Here is a 24451-nt window from a genome sequence, read left to right as displayed (position 1 = left end):
CTCACCACCTGTGGGAGGGGCCAAAGGGGTCTGGTGCAATGTGGGATGGGTGGTGGCCTAGGGCGGGGACCCTGGCGGTTTGATCCTCGACTACAGAAGCTGGCTATTGGGACGTGGAATGTCACCATCCATACCATCAGACAAAAAAGTAACCATCGGCTCTCCACAGTCTTTATGGCACAGCAGCTGACCTGCCAACAGTTTCCCCATCAATCATTTTGGACCAGGCACTAAAATCAACATGACTTCTGCTGTAAGATCAAACACTTGGTCCACACAGCCCTTTACGATCACCTGTTCAGGCCAAACCAGACTCACAATCAGACCAGTTTGGATACAGGAAGAGGAAAGTAGCGTAAGAAGCTCCCTGCCTGTGTGTGTGTGCAGTCCAGTATGTGTGGGTACAACTAAGAGATTTGTTGGAGTATCTGAGTGGTCATAAAACAATACAAAACAATGACACAAACAATATAAAAGCTTGTAGACTACAAGCAAAGCAGAAAAACACAATGCGAGACAAGCACAAGTCATAAGGATCACATTAAAAAAAGAGGCTGGGACTTTCTGATTCTGGCAGCTCCGCCGTGTTTAGAAACTTATTTTATGAGCTGTGACTTTGGCAAACAACAAGACAGGCTGCCAAATAAAACGGTCCAAAAATGTGCTTTTTGGGTGAATAAACCTGAGCGAGTATTCAGAGACATTTACTGGATGAATGAAACGTGTAACTTCAGAAGTGGAAGGCTGAAACTTGTTAGGTTAAGGTCTGGATTCAGCTCTGAAAATAAAGTGTGAGGAAGTGGTTTGGCAAATAGGACACACAGAAGGACTGGAATTAAACATCTGTTCTCTTTCTGTATGCCACAAAATCCTTGGTTAAAGCTAACAGACCACCCTAACATCTGACTATGATTCACAAACACTTCTATTCTATATACAGAATTATGGAATAACGTGCATAATCTCTGGAAACAGTTGAAATTATCGAGTGGTATTTTTGTGGTATTCATACTTTTTAAACTAGCTTTTGAAGATATATATCATGTTCTGAATGTTGGGTGTGCAAGTCTTTATGGCTGTTAAAATAAACATCGATAAAATGTGAATCACAGGTTCATTTTCATAAACTCTTCACAAAGTAGAAAAAAAATCAGACAAAAATAGAGAGAATGTGGCAACTGCATGAGACACGATTCAAAAAGAGCCTTAAAAGTGTGATTCTGTGAAATTGTTACGATCAATTAATACCATATCTAATGTTGTAGATAGCTTGTTGAACAGCCACAGTTTGAAGAAAAAAATCCCAAAATATTACTAGTTCTGATGAACAGATAATCTAATGCTTTGGTTTGAGCGGGGCTGGGTTGTTCTCAGCTTCTAGTTTGACAAACTTTCCAGCCATTAGTTGTCAGGTTATGTTTTTTGTTAGTTTTATTTTAGTCCTTTGGTTTTTATTATTGCTCATTTGTTTTGTGACTCTTGTGATTTTTTCCCTCTATTGTATGTACACCATGTCTCCGTGTCCTGCAGTGCAAGTATTCATTCCTCCTCTTTAGTTCAGTTCTTGCTCTGTCAGCCGGACTCACCCTCTCTCACCTGTTCCTGAACTGTTCTCAGCTCAGGTGTCCACAGCCTGATTATTCAGTCTGTTCTCTTCCACACATCAGCGGTGCATTGTTTAGCTTCATGTGACATGTCTTGTAACTAGGGCTTTAACAGACTACTCGAGTAATCTACACATCGATTCCTAGGACACCTATCGAGGTTTTTAATTTCATGTCGAGTATTCGTGGTGACGTCATTACGCCACCGTTACGTCATCGCGTCACGTTATCCGTACCGGGCGCGGGTTACAAAATGGATTCCTCCAAGCAGACAGATGGAGCAGAGCAGGCCCAGTCTTGGCAAACTCATCTACCATAAGGAAACAGAAAATGAATCAACTTCCTGACTGTTTGGAGCGCGTTGCAAACCGGTGTTATACCATATTTTGTGACCGTAGGGGGCGGTGTTGCATGCACTGTTGCAGGTCTCATACTGTGGTGTAACACCGGGTCCAATCCACTGAACCAGAACCAGCTTTCTCTAACCTTGTTTCACAAACCAAAAGCAAAAAATATTACTCTCTAAACCTATAATAAAATCTATAAACATATTAATCTCTAAAACTAAACTTAATGCGCACCACAGCTGGCGGTGGTGCGGGGTGGTCGACCCCTACACTGTTTTTAGTTTGTTTTTGACGTGCTGCACGTTTCTTCACATTTGCAGCTTAATAATAAAAACTAATAGTTTAGTTTTTCCTGTGACTTATTTGCTGTATGATAAATGGTAGGAGCATAATATACGCTCCCAATTTTTTGTTGGTCTTTTTTTGTAAATAATGACCTTTTTTGTGGTTTTATTTTTATTTATTTATTTTTGTATCTTTAGATCCTATGATGTCATCAAGTACTCGAGTTCTACTCAAGTTTTATTATGTTAATGTCGAGTTAAAAAATTATGTAGTCGTTCAACCCCTACTTGTAACCCCTGTGGTTCTCTCTGTGCTCTTTTAAATTATCTCGAGTTCTGTGTAGGTTTGCTGCTCTGTCAGCGTTTGTTGTTTTGTTTAAATAAAATAAAATTTTGTATTTTGAGATCTGTGCGTCTGCATTTTACATCCGATCCTGCAGTCAAATGTAACCATTAATGTAATTTCATAAACCTTCCTGTCACTCTAAGTTTCACCTAATCCAGTTATTTAGGGAGAAATACAATAATATTCCTGCTAGAAGTGCCTCAGGCTGCACCTACAGTCAGCTGTGACTCCTGCAAGACGTGCTTGCATGTCCCTCGCTACATTGCGGTTCGACTATCACGGACTCGCTCTTTCACGGTTTTTCAAAGTAAGATTGGACATGACTCACAACTGGCTGATTGATTGATGAGCCTCACGATTAGCATGGATTTTATTATTATATTATCCCTGATACAAAGTACATTTCTTGCACAAATCGCAAAAGTTTGCACTTTTTAAAAATCTGGTTCTTATTCTATTTTATTCTATATTTTTATTCTTCTTTTTTAATTCTTCTTTTATACTCTTTTTATAGTTTATCCAGCTGGTTCATGTTTGTGACCAATTTGCAATGTAATTTCGTTCTGCAGTGCATCTCTGATTTTATGTTGAATGACAATAAAGATAAGCTGCATCTGAATCTTTTTATTTAAAATAAATTATTTAGCACCTGCTACACCTGTGTGCAGCCCACATGTACAGGGAGAAGCTCCCTCCTGCAGCATGTCCATCTCCGCTCTGAAGCAGAGAAGTGGGCATGGACGAGAGCGCTGGCAGGTGCCAGAGAGAGAGGAGATCATGACATGCTGTGCTCTTTTAGAGCGTTTAGAGTTTATAAACATAAAGTATATATATATAGTAATATATATATATATATATATAGTATATATATATAAGTGACTCCGCCCCCTGACCGACAGTGTTCTGACGTCACGTTTTGGTGCCAGTTCGGCCCGCTTGGAACCCCAGAGAAAAGGGTTCTGAAAAAAGGGACCGGTTCTACAAAAAAAGTTACTAGTGAAAAAGCCTTGGAACCGTGCCGAGTCGAGTCGAACCGTGCTGTACCGTTACTAATGGAAAAGGGGCATTATAGTGCTTTCTCAACCTTTATTCCTGTAGATGATCCATAAACCAATTGTTTTTGTGTTTTCTTTTGGGATTTTCAGAGTTACTACGTGTCTGCATTTTTGGATATCACTTTTAACAACTGCTTCTCAATGGGAGGAGGTCATTGAAATATTGACATGTTAACCAGAGTTCACCACACCCACCTGTTTTAAAAGACCCTGGGGCACAGCTGACCTATATTTCCGTCTGTTGCCCTTACTCCAACCTCCCAGGACACATTAACATTAATTACTGCTCAGAGGAACCTGAGATGACATTGTGCAGGCTTGACCAGTCTGTTGTCAGGGTGCTTAAACAGGGAAAAGGTTGGGGCAGAGGGCACAAAGAGATTTACTTTAAGCTGAGGTCAGACTTTTATAGTGAAGTGTTATTCACCACTTGAAGGTACAACCCCAGAAAACTCCCTGAGGATGTAATTTGAGCATGAGATCATTCAGGAGGAGTGCCAGTTTAAAAGAGATATTTGCTGCTGACTTATTTTTTCCACAGATGACGAATTTATAGATCACAATTGGCAAACACCAAATCAAACATGAAGAGGTCTGTTTTTTTTTGTTTTTTTTTAAGACATGTGGAGCAGAACTCAGCTAACATTGAGCAAAACCAGTGGTGAACTGTGACTATAAGAGCCTTCAGTAATGACGCAATATTGTGCCGTTCTTCTGAACGCTAACCCCGGAGAAACACGAGATGTCGACAAGTTGTGTCTTTTTATTTTGAGTTTCATAATTAAGTGGCTTGCCAACAGGATGGGCATCTCCTCAGTTTTCTATCAAGTATGACATCGGACTTATGGTGTTATTAAAAAAAAACGTCAATAATAATCTGATCATAAATGTCAACTCAACACTAAACAGACAAAACAACACAACCTGTCTAAAGACAAAACCTGCAAAAGTCCACCCACTTCTGTTCAAAGATTACCCAGAAGGACATGCGGCTCACAGTCTCTGCATGGCATTTCAATAAATCAGACTTAAATTTAACAGTAACCCACATAATTTACTGTTTCTGTAAAATGCCAATGTGTAATGAAACTAAAATACTCTTTAATATAGAACAAATCACCGTAAACCTAAATTTGATATTTAACCATTATTTTTTTAGCACAACTACAATTTCTGTGTGGATTTTTGAATTTACAGGTTGCAACTGAATGCATCACAAATAATAATAAAAAAAAAGCTTCCTTGTTTTGATCCAAATTGTTCCACACATATCTGCTAGAACAAACTGACTGATGTATTTTATCATTTAATTAAAGAAATTTGATCAGATAAATAAACAGATAAACCAAACACCTTCCGTGTAAATTATATTCAATGAAACTGATACAAATGATCTGGAGAAAAAGAGTCCAGTCACTGAAATGAGATCTTCTCATGGAGTCACAGCTCAGATAACAGGATGTCCTCGGGGGAGGAAAGGATATCCCGCATCTGGAGGAGGAAAACACCCCCAGACCTGCTTAAACAAAACCTTTGGAACAGCTTGACCAACACCATCATTATCATTTAATAATATATCTTTATTTACTGTAAGTGAAACTTTGTTTTTCAAGATATCTGCTTCCATGTGGAAAAACAGAAGGAACTGAAGAAATGTAGCAGAACTATTGTAAGTGTGTGCATGTGAGTTTCCAATTACTCCACAGGTGGTGGCTGACCTCCTTTCCTCCCCGTTCACAGCTGACTCACACCAACTCTGAGAAACACATCAGCTCCCTCTTGTCTCATCTTCCCTCAGAACAAAGATGTGACACTTCCGTAGGCCCCAGCCACAACTAACTTCATTATCTGCTGAAAAAACGTCACCCGACAGCTTCTTTTTCAGCCTAGAGATCTATTGTACATGTGGTGCTGATTGTGAGAGAATTGGCAGATACTGAGCAGAAAATGGAGAATCCAGTCATAAAAGGTGAACTTTACATTCTGCACCATCACGTCAGTGGAAAAACTGACAAGCGTGATGGTTACAGTAGCCTGAAGAGGCAGAATGCATGTTCCACCAGCAGAAACCCATGTTTAAATGTTAAACGTTAAATGAGGGGGTAATTTTCAGAAAAGAATATCTAAATTACAAAGCAGGAGGTGGCTGGCATGTCTCTTAACTTTCACCCAATCCACAAAGGAATGTGCTCACACTTACATGTCACAAGGGTTGGATTAAACCACTTGTGAGGCAGTTAGTAATACCTTTTGTAGTTTGTCCAACATTTTCAGAATCACCGAGGACAAAGTGTTGCTTGGCGTGTAAATATCAACACTAAGCCATCACAGCTGTGAGGGATGGGATAGGCAGGAAAAAAACACCTTCTCAAGGACTTTTCACACATTTACTTTCACACAATCTCAATCTGTAGCGTAAAAGAGCTGGTTTACTTATTAGCGTGTGCAACCATATAGATTTCTTGACAATTTATACAACAATTGTTAAACTTTATTAATTCAAATGAATTGATTTAATTCAAAATAAACCATAGTTCTAATGTATGCATGTCTGCTCATGCTGTCCTGTTAGCTCATGGTATAAACAGTATCCCCATTCTGTTTAAATGCTAACTTACTCATCCAGTGTTGGCAGCAGCATATTTTCTGAGGCTACGACATGGATTGTGCATCCCATTACAGAGCCCCTTGGCTATGTCGTCCACACCACACACGCAGCCCAAACTGAAGCCGCCTACTGGCTGTCTGTACACCAAAACCTTACCACCTCCTCTGTCAGCCGCAGCCAGACGGAACTGTTAGCATGGAAAGCATGAGTGGCCAAGTTTGCACTGTACGGATGACGTACCCACATGTCAGTAAAAACCACACTGCAACCAGCAGCTAACAGGACAAAAAGGGCTGTGTTAACGCTGGCTGTGATGGAGCTGCTTTAAGTGGGCTCACGCAGGACGTATAAGAAGATGGAAACCAGGATGAATTAGACTGCTTAAAAGGGATAATTGTGTTTCTTTTTATAAAGTTGGGTTGTTTAAAATAGATTTTATGTTTTACTCTTACAGACAGTTTTGAAAGAGTTATCAAGAAGAATTAAAACTAATGCTACTAGCAGGACTCATTTAAAAGCATATTTTCGCTATCAGAAATAGTTCAAACTCTCCTAGTAATTTGAGCATTCCTAAATTACGCATATTTACACAGAGTAACTTTCTATGAGTTATTTATATTGCCATTTTACAAACTTCTTTTAGCATTCACTAACATGGCAAGACAAATACCGTATTTTCCGGACGTTAAGTCACACATTTTTCATAGTTTGGGCAGTCTTGAGAAGTATAGTCCGAAGCGACTTATTTACTTTTTGTCCCTATTCATGACACAGTTTTTGATTGACGCGTTTAATGTTCATTCTGACTTGAACCAAAGAGTAAACATTACCATTTGCAGCAGCGAGAGGGCCCTCTAGGCTTTTGACAACTACATGCTGTTCCTCTTCTGCTAAACCCCCCCCCCCCCCCCCACCCATCTTCCTCCGGAGTTGGTGGAGTTGTTCAGAAGCAACACCGAGGATGGTAACTTGCATGTTGGACTCGTTGGCTTGTTGTGTTAATTAAGCTGTTCAGGATCACAGGTATGTTCAGTGTGTTATTTCAAATTAAACGTCTGCTCTTGCACTTTATGAAACACACTTCTAAATAAATCCGACTTGCACTCCAAAGTGACTTATATATGTTTTTTTCCTCGTCGTGAGGCATTTTTTGACTGATGCGACCTATACTCCGGAGCGACGTATAGTCCGGAAAATACGGTAATTAACAGCACTAAATGCAATACCGAAAAGAATGGTGTGATACAAACGGGACAAGTTATTAAAATAATTATTACAGAGTTTGTTAAAACTACCAGTACTAGTAAAGGAGTTTAAGTAAACTATTTCACAAAACAGTTCTGTGATATGGCTGCAAAGGTAACTAAGCTCTTCTCCAGTCTGCCCCCGACCGTACATAAATCCACAATTTAAAGAGCCATGTCCTAACAACTGAACTTACACAAATGTATATGGGATTGCAGAACCATTGGATGTGTGGAGTATTGGTCATTAGCACTGGCATGGAGTAGACATGGAGCAGAATTTGTTGGGCATCTCCCATTCTAAATTCAGTTAGCCGATCTCTACATCACAGTCGCAATGCCGGCTCACCCTTTCATGCAACAACCATTACGCCTCTATTCATTTTCTTGCTTAGTGGATCAGAGACATCACAGTGGCAGGTTTACTTCAAGTTCACATGCTGCCTTGGTTTTTTCATATATCCCATCAAGATGGAAAGAAAGTGTCTCAGGACAGTCCAACCAAATTGTCAGGTCCTCTGGACGGTTTCTTTTTGTTGAAACGTTTCATATTTCATCCAAAAAGACTTCATCAGTCTGAGGAGCTGCAACAAACTCTTATAATTAACACCTTCACATAGTGGGTCAACCAATTTGATGGTGCTCAGATGGTTTTTGGAGTCCGCCCTTTCCCACGTTGACTCGTTTGAGGCAGTCATGGCTGTTCACAAAACCAGTGAAACTTCCCTTTAGTCTGGATCCGTCTGGATCTTATGCTGCTGATTTATTTCACGCTGCTGTATTCATTCATACTCATCTACTCACAGACTCATGTTTGTGCTACTGTTGTTCGGCGTATTGTTTTGCAGTATTAAGTGTTTAGCATCTTAGTTTAGTGTATTTCTTAGTTTATATCTTAGATCCTTAATACTGTTTCTTTTACCATTTATATTTTTACTATTGTTGGATATAACTGGGACCCTGTGTACACAATTTCGTTCCACCTGATGTACCACACGTGATGCAAATGACAATAAAGAACCTGGAACTTGAATGTAATCATAATTATATACTGTATTTAGAATCTGGAATTCTAAAACTCCACATAAAAAAAAAAAACATTTTCCCCACTAAAAATACACAAAACTAAAAGCAGTAGTGTACTTTTCAACATCTATGATCTCATGAAGCCATTTGTGTGCAATATTACAATAGCTCTATTGTAGTAAAAGTCCCATTTCACTTTCTCAACCATATTACAGACTCTCTGGAGGAATTAAATACTCATTTCCAATGAATGACAAAGATCCGCTATTCTGCCCAAAGCATTTAAAAATTCCTTTTTGATGAAAAGATGCTAAAAAAGCCAAAACCGGAAAAAGCAGCCACCCAGTCATTGCTTCTGTTTGTATCGCTGCTGCTGCTTAGAAACAAGCCCACAAGGTGAGCTCTTTGCTGAGATGATTAATTTAGTCTTATTTTTTAAATGACAGCCACACACATAAAAAGAAGTCGTTGAGGGCATGTTCTTCTACAGTGCTGCTCAGCTGACATCCAGCCTTTAGTGGGACGTGGTCCAGTTTGTGCCACGGTTAAAGTAAAGGATCAAGTTAATTACAGAACACGTATGATTCGTTACAGCTGTGTAAAAGTACATCAAACATCACAAACGTGCCCCATGCCATGTACGCATGACATCAGAGCCTATAATTAACAAAAAAACATTATGACTACCGATTTATATAGATTATTAAAAGAAAACGTGCTTCAAGCGCTCAAGGTTGGCCAGTAAAGCCAGACGAGGAGGTATCTGTGGATTTCCATACGCCAGCACATGAAGGTTCTATGGGAAAAAAAAAGTACAGTTCTCTAAGAAAGCCAGCTAAAGCTACACAAATGTCTGTTTAGAGGAAGTGGTTTGGATTATAACAATCTGTTTTGATTTGAAAACAAAAGTACTCATCCACTAGAGGAAACTGCACGGAGTCGAACTGATATGGGTGTTTTACAGATGTTCTTATATCTGATGTGGCCAAAGCTAAACACAAAAGACGTATTGTCAAAGACCCACTTGCTTTAGCTGTTCTGAGTATTCTTATCTTCACTGATGCGCCTCACATTGCAACATCATAAAACAACTGTGGAAAAAAAAACACAGCCGAAGTTCAGTGCCAGTAAAGAAAATTAATCATGTTCATGTTGAGGCATAATCATTATTACGAGTTAACAATGGCTTGAACTGTAAACAGCACATTTTAAAACTGAGACAATGTGCAGTTTTAACAACTTATAATAACACAAATAAATAACTTAGGGTGTTTTCACACCTGATAGTCCGGTAGACTCGGTTCGGTTGGGGACCAGAATTCAGAACATTTGTTTACATTTCAGCTGGTGCGGTTCACATTTCACTGAGTCAGTTGAACCAACCTGTCCACCCACCACCTACCCCCACCCCCGCCCTTTGCCTGTGGTGGCGCTGCACCAAGAACTACTGAAGGGAACGACACAAAAACCTCTGAAGAAAACACTTCTTCTTCTTCTTCTGGAAAAAGACAAAAACAAAAAACGGAGTGGCGTCAAATTGTAGCGGTTTTAGGATTTCTGTTTTGTCATTTTTCAACAGCATGAGTGGAAGATGAGGCAGAAGACCATGGAGAATGTTGTTTTTCACAAGGCGGCTGACGGCTCCGTATGAGGTAAGAGAAATGTGCATTTGTTTGCCCTGCGCTGTACTCCACTTCCTGCTTTTGTAGCGGCCTCTGGTCCGCTTGCATTCTCACTGCATTCGAACCACGCTAGAGCACTTTAACCGAACCGAGACCTAGGTATTTAGGAGGACCAGAGTTTGCTTTTTGGTCAGTATCAGAGTTCGATTGCGCATTCACACCTCCCCAAACAAACAAACCGGACTTTCTAGGCAAATGCAATAGAGTTTGATTAAAGAGGACTAAACAGGGCTGGTGTGAATGCACCCATACACGATTAGTGATTAGCTGTCACACCTGCAGTGCAGTATCCATGAACACAACAACTCTGCAAACAAACATGACCTCATATCAAACCATTACCCAAAAGAGTCATTTCCAATAGTTAGCCTACAACTAAGTCAGTATAGGAAAAAAATGCAACAGTTTAGTTGGAAGTTAAATAAATCTGAGAATAGTTCCCAAAGTTGTGGTTAAGATCCAACTACAACCAAAGTTGGGGTTGGGTCAGGACTGGCTGTGAGTTACAAAACACTCAACTGTTTTGAAGGTCATGAGCAGAAATGTTGGGAAGCAATGCTTTAGTATATTTATGAACAAAGTACTGGTAATTAGTCCAATTGTTGTCCTATACAGGCAAATAAAGGTGGGCTATAGGTGTTACCACATTAGCAGAGCATATACTGACTAAATTTACTTGTAAAAAAAAAAAGTTTAATACAAAAGGCTAATACACACATTTAAAAGTGGAAAAATCACCATGTTCATTATACTATTTAGTGTTTTCAATAACTGATGGTAATAAATACTATAAATACTGAAGCATGTATGTTACTTTTGTTCTTTTATTAACATTTTAGCCTCCTGTAGGGTTAGTACAGGCAGCGTGAGATGGCCTTGGACTCACTAAAGACTCATGCTGTAAATACCTCTGTGCTGAGCCAAAAACACCCCAAGTATTTTGTTTGCTAAAATAGGAGGCCTGTAAAAGCTCTTGGCTGTTCAAGATGCTACACCAGAACTATATAAAATGATATTTTTGATTTGTTTAAATTACTTTAAAGTAGATCTGGTACAACACAAGAGAGACTTTACAATATAGGATCTATGCAAACATCAACATTTAAGAACAACAAGATATATGATTTTTTTTAATTTTTACTTTTATCACTCTTAATTATTCCAATAGTGGTGGAAAAACAACAATAAGTACAGTATGTTTTTCCTTATTTTAGGGGGAAAAGGACTAATCAAATGACAAATACACAAGTACTCCTGGTAAATTTTATAAAATGTATATTCAGCACATGTTTGACAAAAAAAAAAAGGCTTGAAATATCAGAATCCTAACATTTACTGGTCAGTAGTATTTACATATTTGTTTAAATTTTGCACTGTGATGTAAACCTTCCCAACAATCAGTAATATCCACCAAAATTATAAAAAACAAACAAAAACAAAGTATAGTAAGGAAAATCACCAGTGAATGAGAGCAAACATACTGTAGCACCACTTTAAAGACATATTTAGAGTCATCCTCATCATAAATGTCAAACAGGCTAAATGGATTGTGTTTTTCAGATTTAAATGGATCTTTTGGTCTGAACTGTATCAAGTTGTTTATGATTACAGCAGGAGGAAGCATTTATTTTTCCTTCGTCCTCTGCCTGAACAAGTCTGCTGATTACATCCTCATGTAGACATTCCTGCAGACATGCTGCCTTCTCTTTTATCAAGTACAGTACGTGCAGTCTCTGAGCTGCAGCTCAAAAGTTTTTTTTATTCTCTCAAAATAGAAGTTGAAGCCAAAAAGTTTAGACTTTTCAATTAAAAAAAGGAGAGGAAGGGTGTCCTATAGGGTGACATCACTGAGCTTTGATCATTTTGGATTTCCAAATGTTCATTTTACCGATTTATACTAAACTGGCCAACGGAGCTATTTGCAATGAAATGGAAAAAAATCTGGTTTCAGTTTTTAATTAGGCTTCAAACTGTTTAGTTGACAACTTCAAGTTTTTAATGGTGTATCAAAAATGTTAGATAGGACAATATTTTATGTATTTCACCAGAGGCAGGGGGAAACTAAAGCTTTAACAGGTTAGTTATGAAGTGTAAAATTCTGTTAAATGTGTTTTTTCACTTACACAAAACCTGTAAAAACACTTCTGTTGTTTTGTAGAATCTTAAGTTTTTGGTTACTTCCTTACACTTTGGTTACTAATAACATCACAGACTTGTCTTTACGGGTGGGTACAATGCTTATTTTGCAATACAGACATTTATGGACAGAAGAAATATTTAAATAGTCCCTATAGTTGTTGAAGAAAGCTGCTTCTCTTTCTCCTTCTTTTTTTTTTTTTTTGAGTCCACAACACATAAATTGTTGGCTTTTATTTTTCCATGAACTCCTATGATTGGGTCTAGTTTGGCTCCTATTTCAAAATGGAAGATTGTGTAGCATTTGTAAAATGACGTCTACATAAACAACAGCTTTAAATAATTTAAAACATAAGCGAAACACAAATAAACTGGAAGTAAAGTCTTGGGTTTGAGCCAATATGCCAGAGGACTCATGATGTGCTTCCTAGTTGTTTACCACCCATCATTTTTGTCTGATGAGCAAAATGCAAACTAGGAAAAAGGCCTCACGAGTTAGCCAGTCACAGTAAACCTTAGAAAAGTTTGTTTGTTCTAAAGGAACATACGAAGTCTTGCAGTAAACCAGCTCAAACACTTAATAACTCATGGCACTTCGAAAACAGTCCAAACTCTGCTGGTTATTGAACAGCTGACGTGATTGGCTTCATTAACATTATTTTTATTATGTGGTGGCAAGTGTTGCCATTTACCTGTAAAATGTGTAAATAAATCATCAAATGTTGGATTGTTTGACATTTGACCTAGACTCATGTAAAAAAACGGTGTGTGTAAAAAAAAAAAAAAAATCTTAATGTCCAGCTAATAATATAACAAAAGCCCATTCAGAGACAAATTACTCAAATAATCAACTAAAAAAAAACCAAACTAGTCCGAGCTGCTTTAATTACACTGATGTGATGTAATCCCACTGATAATCTGTTAATAGTCAAATGTAACTGAATAAAAGTTTAATCATAACTGGTTTACTGATTATTAGTTGGGTTAAATCTGTTCTTTTGTGCATATTTGCCCAGTAAGGAAAAAAACCCTAACCTTTGTATCAAAAGTATTGTTTCATTTTTCAGGAGTTTTGTTTAATTAGGAATTTATGCACTTTTTTTTTTTTTTTTTACTTTTAATTGTCATCTTTTGGCTATCACCAAATCACAAAAACATCTAGATTGATCTCAGACCACAAGAAGCCTCAAAATTGCCCAAGATGTTCTGAATTAAATCTTCTTTCGGCTTTTCCTTCTTCAGGAGTCGCCACAGAAAGTCATCCTCCTCCATCTCACTCTGCATCCTCTGTCCTCACTCCATCTACCTCCATGTCCTCTCTAACTGCATTCATATATCAGTATCTCCTATTTGATCTTCATCTTCGTCTATTTCCTGGCAGCTGCATTTCTAACATCCTTCTACCAATATATCCACTGTCCCTCCTCTGTACATGTCTAAACCATCTCAGTCTGGCCTCTCTAGCTTTATCTCCCAGTTGTTCAGCCTGTGCTGTATCTCTGAAGATCTCATTCCTAATCTTATCCATCTTTGTCACTTCTAAGGAGAACCTCAACATATTCATTTCTGCCACATCCAACAAACTTGTTCTAATTAAATGCCTTATTATTTCAAAGTGGGATGCCTATATTAATTTTTCCCTCTTGGACAGTGGACCATACATACGTGAAGTCCTGCACCTTTGTGACCTCTGTTCCTTGTAGCCTCACTGTTCCACCAGCCTCCCTCTCACTCACACACGTACTCTGTCTTACTACGGCTGATTTTCAGTCCGCAAAAGTCGAACCGTAAAGTAGTGAGGGACTACTGTAATCCACGTTGGTTTGGAACCAGCTCCTGAGTCATAAACTTGTCAATGAGGTTAAAAGATTAAACTGTTTCTCCAAGCTGGAGCTGTTCAAACAGCTATCTACAACAGGTAAGACATTATTTGTTCATAACCTTTATACAGAACCCTATTAGAAAAGAGCTGACCCATAGTTGTACAGGAAATTATACAGTGCTTTACTTTATGATATTATAAGCAACTAAAAGCAGAAAATAACCCCGTCAACCTCACTTTCCCTCACTCTTGTCACACCACTTTGATAAAGTAGCCAAGCCTGCATAATAGCCTTTGTGTCTGCTTCACTATAATTAGTTGCAGTTCAGAGATCTGATCCAGATGTGGGGATACCACGAGGTCAGTGTCAGTTTGGGGTCGGGTCAACATGAGCTCATGACAGCTACTCACTCTTGTCCTCTAAATGAGTGTAACACTACCTCCAGGGGGAAACCCTTTCAGGGAGACGCTGATGTCTTGAGACGGAGATAAGCAGATACAGCAGCAGAGGAGGAAAATAGTTGGAAATCCTGGCGTAATGCACTACTGTGATGAATTATTCTTTGGCAGGCGTACATCAGGGGAAGGAAGTGGTGAACAAATTGGATCAAGAAGACTGGACTCTGTGCCAGCTGTTAAACTTGGTTAACTGTAGCATTTTGGTGGATTCAGAGCTGTAACCTTGTCTTTTTATGACAGACACAAGTGGATCCAACTCTGGCCAGATGTTTTCATGTAAGAATCTGACATTGACCTCAGTGTTTTTAACACCACTGTACTAGTTTAACTCACTAAACAAATCCAGCCCACGTCAGCAGTCTCGCATAAAAACCTTTTTAGATCAGAGTCACAATGTGAGCCATTGGCCGGCTGGCTGACGTCAGCCGAGTGGGGCTGGATAAACAATCAACACATCTAATTGAAAATTTTTGGAAACAGCTGTGGGGTCAAAGGCAAACAAGCTGCCTTTAGAATATGATTTTTTTTTTTTTTTGCCTTTAGGCAGTAAAGTTTCTGGTGTAGTGCCTTCAGAAATATGACTGAAAGTCATTCGCTTTAAGGAAAATCAACTAGTAAAAATATCATGGAGTTTTACTACCGTACTTATTTTGGATGGCGTTAAAACCCAAAATAAAGTTTCACTCATTGTAAAAAAACATTTATGTTGTTTTTGTTAAAAGCAAAGTCAAATATGAGAAATTTAATAATTTCCTATTCACTTCAGGTGAGGTTTAAAAGTACATAAAGTTGTTATTTGCAGCAGCAAAGTTATAAACTTGGCGTTTTCTTTATCATAGTTAATTTTCTGCAATACACCTTGGAAATGGTATATCTGGCCTCAAAATAATTTTATCATCAATTCAAATCTAAATGTGTTGTTTTGATGTATTTAATGTGTACAATTAATTTTTGGGAAACCTTAGCTGAGAAACTGGACATCAAAGAGGTATTTTATTTTACAGATATTTTCTAGAATGTTTATTAAACAAAGAAAGAACCTGTCCAGATGACCTGACTGAGAAATATTGGATTTGATACCTGGATGATTGAGCATGAACTTTGTTTTCTAGAAAGTGGCAACAAAAACTTTGAGTTGTCAGATGCCAAACATGAAATTTAACTGATTGACAGATTGCTGTCAGTCACAGAACACAGCAGTAACTCTTTTGCAAATGGAGAATGTGACTTCAGTGACCTTCAGTTATCAGGCTCCTCTCTTGTGGAACCAACTTCCAATCTCTGTCCGTGAGGCTGACACATTATCCAGTTTTACAACTAGGCTTAAGACTTTCCTATTTGCTAAATCCTATAGTTAGGGTCGGCTTGGGTTTCCTGAGCTGTCCCTTAGTTGTGCTGCTATAGGCTTAGACTGCTGGAGGACAAACTGACCACAATTTTCACTCTACTTCTGTCTTTACTTACTCTGCTCAACCTGTTTTGTATTTGTAATGATTTTTTCTATCCTTAACATGTGTTTTTTTTATCTTTCAGGTACACCTGCACCTATACCTGGACCTGACATTCTGTGTTCGTCTGTCTCTCCTTCCTGTCCTCTCAAACCAACTGGTCAAAGCAGATGGCCGCTTGTCCTGAGCCTGGTTCTGCTGGAGGTTTCTTCCTTTTAAAAGGGAGTTTTTTCTTTCCACTGTTGCCACTGTGCTTGCTCAGAATGGGAGACTGCAACGAAGCCAAGATTCAACTTGTCTGCTGGATTTCTTAGATAGAGAACTTTACTAATTGGCTTTTATGTTTGTGAATGTTCCTGTAAATTGCCCTGAGACAACTTTGCTGTGATTTGGCGCTATATATAAATAAACTGAATTGACTGTATGGTTGAATGTGCGTGCAGTGATTTGCTCTGAAATCTACATTTTTATAATTCCTCAGGCCTGCATGCAGTCATTGATGGTCTTTATGCACACTCTGCCTCAACAATGTAATCCAAAACCATCCTTAACAGCAAAACAAAAGTTGAGGAAAACACAAGCACTGGAGAATGTCTCTAAAGAATACACCTAATCAAACCGCCACAGAATATATATTTTTTACCCCTTAAGTTAACATCTTCTTTGGAATGTTCTGCTTCCCAAGTCCTTAACAGCTGCTAAGTTACCCAAAGAAATAGACATGCATGCACAAAGAATTCAACCGACGTCGAATTAAACACAATAGCACAGCTGTGGAGCGTCATCTCTGTTATCCTCAAGCTGAACTGTATCCAGATGACGCTTGCACAAGAACCCAGACACCAAATGAGCCCATAAAATTCAGCACGGCTTGGTCAAATATGGAGACGTCTCCCACACCATGGAGACGGGAACAATCACGTCATCCGATGACAGATAAGTTGGGAAGACAAGATCACTGACATGGAACCTTTAGGTCCTGAGGTGGCTCTCTGGGACTGGGATCATAAAAATAACATAACCCTCCTGTTGCTACATCTTCAAGGATAACTAAAAGCCGTCAAGACAAATCCTTATACGTTTATTTTATCTGTTTGTATCTGTGTTTGTCACAGTTGACCAAGACAAGCGTGTTGCTTTGCTATTGAGACCAAAAGAAGTTTCCTTGTGTTGAGAAGAAACAAAAGGACAAAGAGCAGATGGAGGGTTTTCCTCTGCTCGTGTCTCGCAGCACATGCCTCAAGTTGTGACGTTGAACAGATGCCTGGCAAATTCTAGATTTTTCCATCCAGGCCCCGTTTTATTCACAGACGCGCAGGCAAGACTGATAATAACCACTAAACACAAAAACATCCACGCTCAGGATCTACAGCGATTATGTCTGCAAACCCACACCGAGTTAACACAAGCCATGATGGAAACCACTGCTGCCAACCCTTCAGTTACTCAAAAACAAAAAAGTACATCGCATCACTGGTGGATCTGAAATCTTGGACCAAATCATTGCTTGTGGGATAATCTTTACTGTGATTTTCTTTAAAAAAAAAAAAAAAAAAGGATTAAAAAAAATATAAAATATCTTGATTGTGGTCAGGTCCTACTCGCCTTGTATATCTCTAAATCCAGTGTCACCCAACATGACCATTATTATAGCTGCCCCAGCAGGCCCCGGTATTCTTATAAAGTGTTATTCAATCAAATTCAGTCACGCAAAAAACCTTTGTCACAGCCAAGTGCCACATTGTCTAACTGGGCAAATCTCAGCGCTGCATTCAAGGACAGCAGAGCCCACGGTTCAAACTAATGAAAGTGAATAAAAAGGCTAAGCTCTAAATCTGATGGCACAGCTTAAGTTTATTATTTTTAATATTATTCAGAAATGTATATGCAATTGTATTGGGGTGCAAGCAAAATAAAATAAAAAGTACCAAATATGAGTTCTGGCTGTTTGTGATCTATTAAAACAGACAGAAATGCACGTTTTCTGCTGAGCGTCGGGTTGTGAAAGCAACAGAACAAACCTGGAAGCTCCATGTCTTCCCTCTCAGGGCACCAAAAGTCCAATGAAGCAAACTCTTGAGACCATTATGTCCTGAAAATTTCAGCAAGAATGTATTTTGACTTTTCATTTATTTACTAACAGAACATAACAACAGCTTGAACGTGTCTATTTCCTGGCACACTGCGTGGCTCGTTGCAAATACATCATTCTCCACAAGAGCTTAAAATGACAGCCGTGTAAAGCGATTTGTCAAACTCAATATTTAAAACAAGAAGACAGAGCTTTTGTATCAGACTCTGGTGTACTGACCCACTCTGTTGTGTAGTAATACCTGCACAAATATGACATTCAATGTTAATGCTGCATCAAAAGTTTTTTGATTACAATCTAAACAATGATGGGAGCATTCTGGAACGAAGTTCAGTGTGCTGACAAAGTTAAGACAAAACATTTTGGCTGCGGCGTTGCTAAACAGCTAGAGTTTAGCCAAGATGGACAACAGGTGCGGTACTGAAAACACAATGCTTCTGGCTTGAGCTGCCGAGAACACAAAAAGGCGCAACAAACAAGACGTTAGTTCAACATAAAACGAGTCTTAATGAGCTCTACAACTTCTGGGAACAGCAGCGCAGCAGGAGTTATCACACTGAGAATAAAAAGCCTGGATCTACAACCCCTTGCTGTCCTTTTCAGAGGCTTTGATCGTTCTGGACAGCAGTAAAAAGAGAAACAAGCAACGGGGCGGCTACAGAAGTCTGCCTTTAAATACCTGCAAAAGGTGGCACGCACCTCTCTTCTTTAATTAGAAAAACAAACAGACCAAAACGGGAAAATAAAATATTTGCCAGTGAGCTGGAGACGTGTGCCACAGCTTGAGTGAGGAGAACAGATGATGACTGTGCAGCTTCTTCTGACGAGCCCAATGGCAGCATTATAACTGTCAGGCAACAGGCATGAGATGCTGGAATGGTAAATACTGCTGAAATGTTATTTATTTGTTCACAAACACCAACAAACTCACTCACGTAAGGACGCCTGTACAGATTTACGTTTAGAACCAGATCCGAGTGTTGGATCTGAGGAGCTCAGATTTAACCGGGCCTTGGGGAATGGACCTACGGTGAGATCAAGGTCATCTTGCACCTCCTCAGTTCATAAAGACATCAGCACGACAGGAGACACAATAGTTATGTCTCTTTTCCTTTAGTATCTTTAGTACCGGTACAGCACGGTTCGGCTCGGCTCGGTACGGCACACGTTGTGTTTCCATTACGCTTTCAGTACCGGCTCCAGTGGGCGGGGCTCAAACTGACGTCATGCACCTCACCAACTGGAGGCAGTGAGACGCCGACACAGGTTTCAGTACACGGTGAGAATTTATTTAGAAGTTTCTGGTAAATTAAAAAGAATACAGTATATTAAAATTATCAAATTAAACTACACACACACACACATTTTATATATATATATATATATATATATATATATATATATATATATATATATATATATATATATATATATATATATATATATATATATATACTGCTAATGAACTTTTAATGAACTTTAGTTTACCATTAAATCTCTGATGAAGCAGATTCTACAAAAACATCCATATTTAAAATTTTTATAGGTTTTCTTCATCATTTGACGTATTTGCACTTGTTGTGGCTACTTTGATTGTTCAATTTAGATGTGCGGTTGTTTCTTGTATACAGATTTTTTTTTTAAAATTATTATTATTATTAGCTTTGTTTTAAAGTTTAATTCTTGTTTTGTGATTTGCACATCTGTGGGTTAGAATAAAGTTGAACTAAAGGCCATAACTCTTCTTTAAACATGTTTGAGGGAAATATTCCAGAGAGATCTAATAATGTTGTGTTTTTTTAAATTATTTTTCAGCTGAATTAACTTTAACAGATTATTTAATAGTCATTAAAGTGAAAACAGGATTTCGTGATAAAGTCGTCACCGTTTATTTATTATTTTAATCTTCACAGATTAAAAAAAAAATGCATAACATAAAATGTTTTTAAAAATCGTTTCCACCCTCCGTGTGCCAGACCTGTCTGCCGGGATCGGGGTTCAGCCTTCATGATAACGCAAGGCCGGGGTCCGGGCAACGGCTTTCTGCGAGTCAGCAGCTCGTATGATCCTCTGCGGTGACCAGCGGAGCTCGAAGACCGCAGATCACCTAAGGCCGGGATCCCGAGCCCCGAGTCGGCATTAGACCATAGTGTTGTCATTATTGTTTTTAAAATATTTACAAAGTAAAATAGGCCCAGCTGCTGCTCCGAGTTCAGAGAAATTGCAAATGGCGATCTGCGTTTTGAAAAGTTTCTGAAAGATCCACTGACTCCGCCCCCTGACCAATCAGGGACCGACAGTGTTCTGACGTCACGCTTTGGTACCTGCTCAGCCTAGCTGGATCCACAGAGCCAAGGGTTCTGAAAAAAGGGACCGGTTATACGTACCGTTACTAATGGAAAAGGGGCATTAGTTCTTTCCCCCAAACCGATGTTAGGGAAATCATAAAAGACGAGTAATATTTCTCCAGCTGGATCTGCCTCCGTGTGTAAGACCACAACTCTGTTCATGTCTAGACAAGACAGTGAACTTTTCAAAAAGACATCAGCTCTGCTAACTCGCATGAAAAACAAGAAGAATTCATTTGCCCACTTGCAGAAACGAGACTGATGGACTTTGTTCCACGTCTGAGCGGTGGAAGCAGTGTGTCATCACTCAGACATGTGAAACCAGTCTAGTGAGCAGGGGTGGAAGTCATCTGGGTCTCATATACATGCGAGGAGGACGATGCCAGCTTCCCACGTGAGCTCCAAGTGGGTTAAAATATCACTCAGGCATCCTCGAATAATCCCTTACATGCTGTGTAACCATTAAACCACCTGACTGAAGTCTGCAGCTGACATTTTGTCATGTTTCCACTCACAAAACGCAGTTGATCTCTGCATGGTTACAGAGCTTTTGTTAGGTTCGTCTCTTCTTTCACATGCTGAGTTGTAGATCAGAATACTCATGTTACATGTTTTCTTTCGCACATAATATGACTCTTTCCAAATAAAATTCCTTACATGAAAACATCCATGAGTGTTTGAAGGTTTATGTCTGTGGTAAAACACTCGGAACAGTCCCTGCAGACACAACTAAACTTTGCTCTCGAGGCAAAAAACACAGCACAAAGAGTTGCACACAGTGGATGAATGAGCTGCAACACTTTGTTCCCAGTTTCTTTATCTCTGCCTTGGATTGTTCCCACGCCTTGCACGCAAAAGCTGAACGAAAAGCTGCGGCTCATAACAAGTACTGTTTGCAACCCTGTGAGAATGTAGAACTAAAAAGCATGACATGACGAACACAGTGTGGGAGAAAACACAAGCCAGTATAGTGTATAGTATAGTATTGTATAGTATAGTACAGTACAGTATAGTACAGTATAATATAGTATAGTATAATATAGTATAGTATAGTACATTACAGTATAATACAGTATAGTACCGTATAGTACAGTACAGTACAGTATAGTACAGTACAGTATAGTACAATATAGTAGAAACCAAAGAGCTGCTGTAAACTGAGAGCTGAAGCAAGTACACAGTGATGCAATGTGAAGAGCAAAGTTGTTGCGATTCACCTGAGCTTTATTCTTAAAGTAAAGAACTGCAAACTCAATTTATCATGAAAACTCCACTTATCAGGTGTTACTTTACTAAATACATTTACTCAGGTCCTGTGGCTAAAACAGTAAATATACTTGTAGTTTACTTTAATTATATGCCAAGCTTCAAATCCACTGTGTTGCAGAGAAAATGTACTTCGTTACACTTTTTAAATTATTCCCTCTTACTACCAACATAAGGACGATCACACGCAGTAGATGTATCTTAGGGTTGACTGTCCAGGAAAATGGGGAGTGTTGTAAAGAAGTGAAGAATATAGAGTCCAGGCAGCATGGAGCTGATGGAGAAAAGTTTCAGGAGTGATTTGTGACAAAAGAATGCCAGCAAAGGTCAAAAGACAGGTTCACAAGACAGTGTTGAGACCAGCTATGTTGTATGGTCTGGAGATAGTAGTACTGACAAAAAGACAGGAGGAAGAACTGGAAGTGGCACAAATGAAGATGTTGAGGTTCTCCTTAGGAGTGATTAAAGCCGTATTCGCACAGGCTTAGTTTTATCTAGGGACCACATGTAATAAATAAATTACTCCCCAACGTCTGCTTTTTATGTGGCACATTCACACAGGATAACCAAAGCCTGAGATTTAGCTGAAATTTACAGACATCTTCTAGATATGATGTTAATGCACTGCGTTGTCACGACCGGGCAGGTCCATATAATGTGCTTAATGTGCGGGCCGGGCTGGCCTCAGGCTTAGATGTGGTTTTACGAATCAGCACAACAACAAAAAAACTAAATAAGAATGCACAATATAAAATTGTGTTAATCTACTTGTTGAGGAGGAGGCAGGTCCGACCGGCCGGGTTAAGAGGTAAAAAAAAGTCACATTAAGCTCAGATGGAGAATCCATCACCGGCCGCGTGCATGAGCGTCTGCGCATTCGCTGACTCGCCGGTTAAAATGGACATGCATCCTAGGGTGTCCCCCACCTCTCGCACAGTGATGGCTGGACATGGACACCAGCGATCCCCGCTACCCAAAAAAGAAGAAGCGAGAAAAAATAATGGATGGATGAGTCAGCTGATCACGTGTTTGTCTCCGCACCTGCTGTCATTTGCGTAAGTAGCAGCATAAAAGCCGAAGCGAGCGTTCATTTAAAATAACCTTGTTCTATATTTTTCAAAATGATTTTGCTTAAACAAAAACAAACAAACAAAACGCCTCATTACAGATCGGATCCTACCCCATTTCTGTCCAAATCACAGAGATGCCTATTCACGTTGGATTAGTATTATCACAGGACCTCGGAGTTCAGCAAAATATAGTAGGTAATTTGTGGGGGAATTTTTACTTTACAAATTACTGGCATGGTCAATTGACACAGGATTAACACAGACAATCTCCGTAATTATTACAAATAGCATCCCTCCCTATACGCTAATCTTCTGCGAATAGGGCTAAAGGTGGATAAGGGATGAGATCATAAGAGGTACAGCACAGGTTGAACAACTGGGAGATAAAGTTAGTGAGATGGTTTGGACATGTCCAGAGGAGGGACAGTGGGTATACTGGTAGAAGGATGTCATTGTTGTCATACTTTATCATGTGTGCTGTCAATCTGAATTTCACTTATTCTTTACTTTTGCTGCAACACATTGACTCTTAACCTCATATGAGTGCAATGTGTAGCATTTGCATGCACATTTTGTGTATTTTGTCTACACTGGAGAGTGATTCCAGTTCAATGGTGAACAAATTCAATCATTATAACTATAAACTTTCTAAAAAAAAAAAAAAAAATTCCTCTGAGATGTTTCCAATTAAAGCTTTACAATAAACACGAGCTTTCTTTAAAAACTCTACTCTTCCTTCCCAGTTAACCCAGCTGTGACTGTCTGCACAGGTTCTGATGGACCAGCTGATGAGGATCAGCCCAGTCCTCACTGTGGAGCAGCACAGAACCCATTCGGATCCGGACCCCTCACCTTCTGATAAGCCAGCTGGAGGTAGTTGTACGGGATCCTCCTGGTGAAGTCCTGCACCACGTCCTCGCTGACTTTGTGCGCAGACTGGACTCCCAGCTTCTCATCGATGCACGTGTTCATGCACGCAGCCCTCCGCAGCACCGTGTCGAAGAAGCTCAGGTCGGAGGAGGACGCCTCGTCGAACGGATGCTGGTCCTGACACCTCAGCCGGCACCGGACCTTGGAGCGCCGGACCTCGGCGTAGCTGCTGAGCGCCCCCTCCATGTGTCGGACCACAGACTCGTAGTCGCTGCTGGAGAAAGCGCGCACGGCGTCGTCATACAGCAGGTCGCAGGGCTGCAGGGACGCTGCTGAGGAGGACCACTGGGCGGACAGCAGGACCAGCAGGACCAGGGACCAGCTTCCATCCATCCTCCCTCCCCGGCTCGGTTCGGACGGTCACAGCGCTTCACAGCCCATTTAGAAAAGCTTAAGTAAGTTGTGGACAGAACCAGAGCAGAGCGGAAATCATGTTGGAGGACCCCGGGACACGCACTTTGTAGAAACCCTCCATTCTCAATCATTGGTCCAGCTGACTCCGCCCCTCCGATCAGATGAATGGGCCACAATTACAGCCCCCCCCCCCCCCCCCCCCCGAACAGTGGGGAGTACAAAAACAAGCTGTTCATGTAGTTTGTCTTCTTCAGTTATTTTTAATTTTTTTTTTTAATTTTTTTAATATATTTATAAAACCCACAACCCAAAACACGCCTTGCAAATGCA

General features: G+C 39.7%; 1 protein-coding gene across 1 annotated transcript in view; it reads right to left on the bottom strand.

Moving 5' to 3' along the window:
- Positions 1-24100, bottom strand: part of p3h2 (prolyl 3-hydroxylase 2) — a 55269-nt gene extending 31169 nt beyond the window's left edge. The window contains exon 1 of the mRNA XM_037674621.1: positions 23690-24100. Within this exon, the coding sequence (XP_037530549.1) occupies positions 23690-24100 (411 nt within the window). The remainder of the gene's footprint in view (positions 1-23689) is intronic.
- Positions 24101-24451: the final 351 nt, after the last annotated feature.

The sequence above is a fragment of the Nematolebias whitei genome, chromosome 3, assembly GCF_014905685.2.
Source record: "Nematolebias whitei isolate Nwh7 chromosome 3, NemWhi1, whole genome shotgun sequence".
NCBI lineage: Eukaryota > Metazoa > Chordata > Actinopteri > Cyprinodontiformes > Rivulidae > Nematolebias > Nematolebias whitei.
Note: the sequence above shows the minus strand (reverse complement) of the source record. Positions and strands in the feature narration are given on the sequence as shown.